This window comes from Arachis ipaensis, chromosome B02 (genome assembly GCF_000816755.2).
Source record: "Arachis ipaensis cultivar K30076 chromosome B02, Araip1.1, whole genome shotgun sequence".
NCBI lineage: Eukaryota > Viridiplantae > Streptophyta > Magnoliopsida > Fabales > Fabaceae > Arachis > Arachis ipaensis.
In genome coordinates, this window is record NC_029786.2 from 61,988,438 (window position 1) to 61,992,912 (window position 4,475).

The 4,475-nt window shown below is 33.1% G+C and overlaps 1 protein-coding gene across 1 annotated transcript in view; it reads right to left on the minus strand.

Annotated features, from left to right (window-relative positions):
* LOC107625350 (EG45-like domain containing protein) overlaps positions 3,114-4,475 on the minus strand; it is a 16,746-nt gene continuing 15,384 nt past the window's right edge. Inside the window, exon 3 of the mRNA XM_016327969.2 lies at positions 3,114-3,348. Coding sequence (XP_016183455.1) covers positions 3,342-3,348 — 7 coding nt within the window. The 3' untranslated portion in view covers positions 3,114-3,341. The remainder of the gene's footprint in view (positions 3,349-4,475) is intronic.

Sequence of the window (4,475 nt, forward strand, 5' to 3'; positions counted from 1 at the left end):
TAATTAGTTTGTACTTATTATACCATAATTATTTAATAATTTATTGAAAAAAATATTAATAAAATGTATAAAAAATTTAAAAAAGATATTATTTAAAGAATATGACAAATAAATCTCTAATCAATTTGAATTTGGAGACAATTAGGCTCCTGTTCATTTTTGAACTTGACAAGTCAGCATTTTTCATTCAGAGTTGACGAAGAAAAACCCACAGAGACCGCATTGTGTCACGGAAGTAGAAGATAAGGACTGAAGTGGATCGTTTTTATTTTAAGGGATCGCGTTGTCATTCTGAAAAATGGATAGGGGCTAGGTTGGTAGTTCACTCATCTTTTAACTAGTTTCGATTTAAGATAAGTTTTACATAAATCCAAACTTCGAGCACCAAGTTATAGCACACTAAAGTTGGTCAAAATTCTGTTTTTACCAATTTCACCAAATAGCCAATTTTTACCAAAACTCAATTCAATCCATTTTCAACCCATTCCAAAACTACTTCTGTGCATCTCAACACTCATTCATCATCTTGTATCAATTCAAACACCCAATCAAGTAAGTTTCAACATAATCAGTCTAACTTCATAAGTTTTATATCAATAATCAAATTGATAATTCATCATATAACCAACTCCTCATGATTCAAATCAACAATTCACTTTAATACCATTTCTAAACACTTCAAACACTCACTTATCAACTCCTATCCATTCCAAACTTAATCAACCTAATTATAACTCATTTAACACATCACATCATATATATCCTTTCTCAACAATAATACATAACACTCTCATATCTAACATTCACAACCAAACTAAATTTAATCATTACTTCAACCAATTACAACATAGCAACAATTCACACCAAATTAGATCAATTATCCAACTCAACATCATCAATTCATCAATCATAACATAACCACACTATCACTTACCTCAACTTACCAAGTAGAAGATTTTCTCTCTTTATCACAGCCTCTGAACCAATTTCCATACCAACGCCTCAACAGGCAATAATTTAAACCATCACAATGAATTTAACTAATCACAACAACAATCAATTTCAATTAGGGATGTCAATGGGGCAGGGCGGGGGATGCCTCCCTGCTCCCCATCTCCGCCCTTAGATTTGCTCCTCATCCCCGCCCCCATTTTCCGCCGTGGGGGAATATTGTTCCCCATCCCCATTCTCCACAGAGTCCCATTCCCCGTGGGGACCCCATTCCTCATGGGGCGGGAACCCCATTCCCCATCTACATAATAGTTCTAACTAATTATTAATTTCCATATGAATAGAGCTATAAGTATCTATCTTATACAAAAACTGCAAGATTTTATACAAAAAGTCTAAATGACACAATGGTGACTTCTTTCGAAATAATGCAATGGGGGAACACAACGATGAGCCAAAGGACAAAGCAGTGGACGAGGTGGGAGACGCGGCAACAGAGAAGAGAATGGACACGACGACAGAGTTACGAAAAGGAACTCCGTAAATAGAAATTACGACGCGGTAAGGGTGATGGCACGGTGAGGTGTGACGATGCGGTGAGAAGGGTGACGAAGGGGTGGCTGCAGAGAGGTTGGATGGAGTATGGACAGCCTTAGGGATCTCTAAATTGAAGAAGGGTTATGCAAATAAAGATTAGGAGTTTTGGGTTTCTATATATATGTGTGTGTGAGAAATGACTAAAAAATATATATGAGAAATAAACTATTAAGGATAATTCAAGGAATTCATAAATTTCGGGGAATAGCGGGGACGGGGCGGGGATCCTTGCTCGGGTCCTCGCACCTGCTTCGGGAGAATTTTGTCCCCGATCCCCATCCCCGCAGAAAAAATTCCCCACAATCGGATCCCCGTTCCGGGCAGTCCCCGCAGGGATCTCGGCGTCTCGGGGAATTTCGTCATCCCTAATTTCAATCAAATCCTATCCTAGGGACAATTAACCTAGGTTTTCACATAGCGTTACATGGTGCCTATCCGAAATTAAGACCCATACCTTCATTGGTGGCGGTTTCAACCTCCAGAAAACTCTTCTCTGGCAATACCAATCTCCACTGATTTTTACCACTTCGATCCACAACTTAACTCCGCAGTAAATCAATGCCAAAGCCAATTCCAAACGAGCCAAGATAATCCACACAATCTAATCACAATAATAACTCAACATTCATATAGGAGCACTACTTAAAATCGTGGATACTGAAGGGTTTGAGGTTTTAAACCGTATCTCACGTATTCTTAGGCTAAAACTCCATCAAAACTCAGGGTTGAACCTTCTCTAAACATTGAAAAACTGAAATTCCTCAACAACTCAACCCAAAAGTGCGAATTGAAAGGAAATAGAAAAATGGACAAGAAATTCAAGATTTCTTAGCACAATACTTATATAGAATTGGAGAGGAATCCGAGATAAATGCGTGACTATAAACGGCTCGTCAATCGAAACTCCAGAATAAAAGTTATGTCCAAATAAAGATAATGGGGCTAGGATTTTTTTTTCTTTTTTTTCTCTTTTCTCTTCAATCCGTGTCTCATATACAAATGGAAAAGAATGATGCTAAAATAAAGCTGTGTGGATTTATATATGTGAGTTTGGGCTCGGTGTAGCCCAATTTCATTTTTTTAGCCTTTTGTCCTAATTTTGGGTCAAAATTTTTAGAATAAGTGTTTTAATTCGTATCATAATTATTTTTTCTTCCTAAAATATAAATTCTAATTTCTTAACCTTCTTTGTTTATAACTAATTTATTAATTATAATTTAACTTAATTTTATATAATGTGGTTGAATTTTTGTATGATCCTTGAAAAAAAAAACCTTCTATTTTAAGTTTCGTTTTATTTAAAGAGTCTTATACATATTATAATTATATATAAACGAGTTACTGTAATATTCTAATTTTTAGAATGGCATAACCGAAAGCATGATATTTTAGTAGTGATGAGATGGTTACATATAATTTTATATTTATTACATTTAATATTATTCATTTATTTTAGTGTTAATGAATATGAAATAAAATAAATTTGGATTACTTTGGACTAATTTCTATTATCTCTTAAATATTTTTAAAGAAAAATAGCTACTTCAAAAATTTTAAATGCAAAATTAACTGAAGTGGATATTCAAATTATTTATTGCTAAAGTATCAATGTACTTTATCAATTATCGATACAATTATTAGGGGTTCATGGAAAAAGTTCCATTTTCCATTCCAAGCAATAGTGCAATACATTATTCTTACATATGATTTGTTTTTTTCACATATTCTGATTTATCTTTATTTCGTCTTTATTTATTCTCCAGCTAAAGATAGGCTATTCTCTTCTCCGAGCTTCAAACCCTGAAAAAACAATGTAGCAGACAAATCATTATTCCGAAAAAATAAATAATAAAAGAGAAAAGTTAGTACCTAGGTTAGTATGTCTATTATATATGTATAAAAGATTTAGGACGAAAGATTTGGTAAACAAACACCGTAATATTTTTTGGCTATTACAATATATATTCAAGATAACACTTAAAAACAAATAGCCTAATATATACAGGCAACCTTTTATATGAGCAACAATAAAATACAATTATAACAACAAATTTTTAATCAGCACACTATAAATGATACCGTTGATAAATTAAAAAACACTATTATAAAAATAATATACTACTATTAAAAAACACTTATCAAGTATTGCTCTATCAAATATGTAAAAATAATTATTATAAAAGTAATATACTACTCTTTTTAAGAGTTATTTTTAAATTAGTTAACCTTTACTTTTTAAGTACGGAAATTATTTTTGTTATGAAAAATGTGTTGGTATTTTTGCAGGTTATAGGGGAGTGGGATGATTTACCGGGCGATGGAGGGAGTCAAGCACCACGCGGGGGAGGGGGGGCGTGGAGGACGTGGCATCGCGGAGTTTCAATGCTCTGCATCACCGGAGGGGTGTTGACTGCTGCCATGCAGGGAATAGTCTTCCTCCCCGATAAACAGCAAGCAAGCTCTTTATAAAGAGTCTCAGCCTTCCCCTAGTCATTTATACAAGCAGTAGTAGTGTGTTGTGATAGGGAGAGTAGAGGTGTTAGGGAGAGTAGAAGAAAGAAGTGTGTTTCACTACCAGGGTGATTTCCGGATCAACAAAGAGGGGAAGGAGGTTGCCGTAGAAAAAAGAGAAAGATTGGGAAATAGAAGAAAAAAAATAGTTTGTATTTATTTTAAAAAATGGTTCGTAATTATTGTGCTCCGAAAGAACATATTGTAAATTATTTGGATCATCCAATTTATGTAAGTTGGTAATTTATATTTTTATTGTGTGTTAAATTTCTGTTATTTTTTTTTATTATTTAACATATTAAAATATAATTTTATTTTTCTGTTAATTTTAGATTAATGTTATGTTATAAAAATACTATAATAAAATATACTTTTTCTACCATAAAATATAAAAATAATATAGTAAAATAAATATA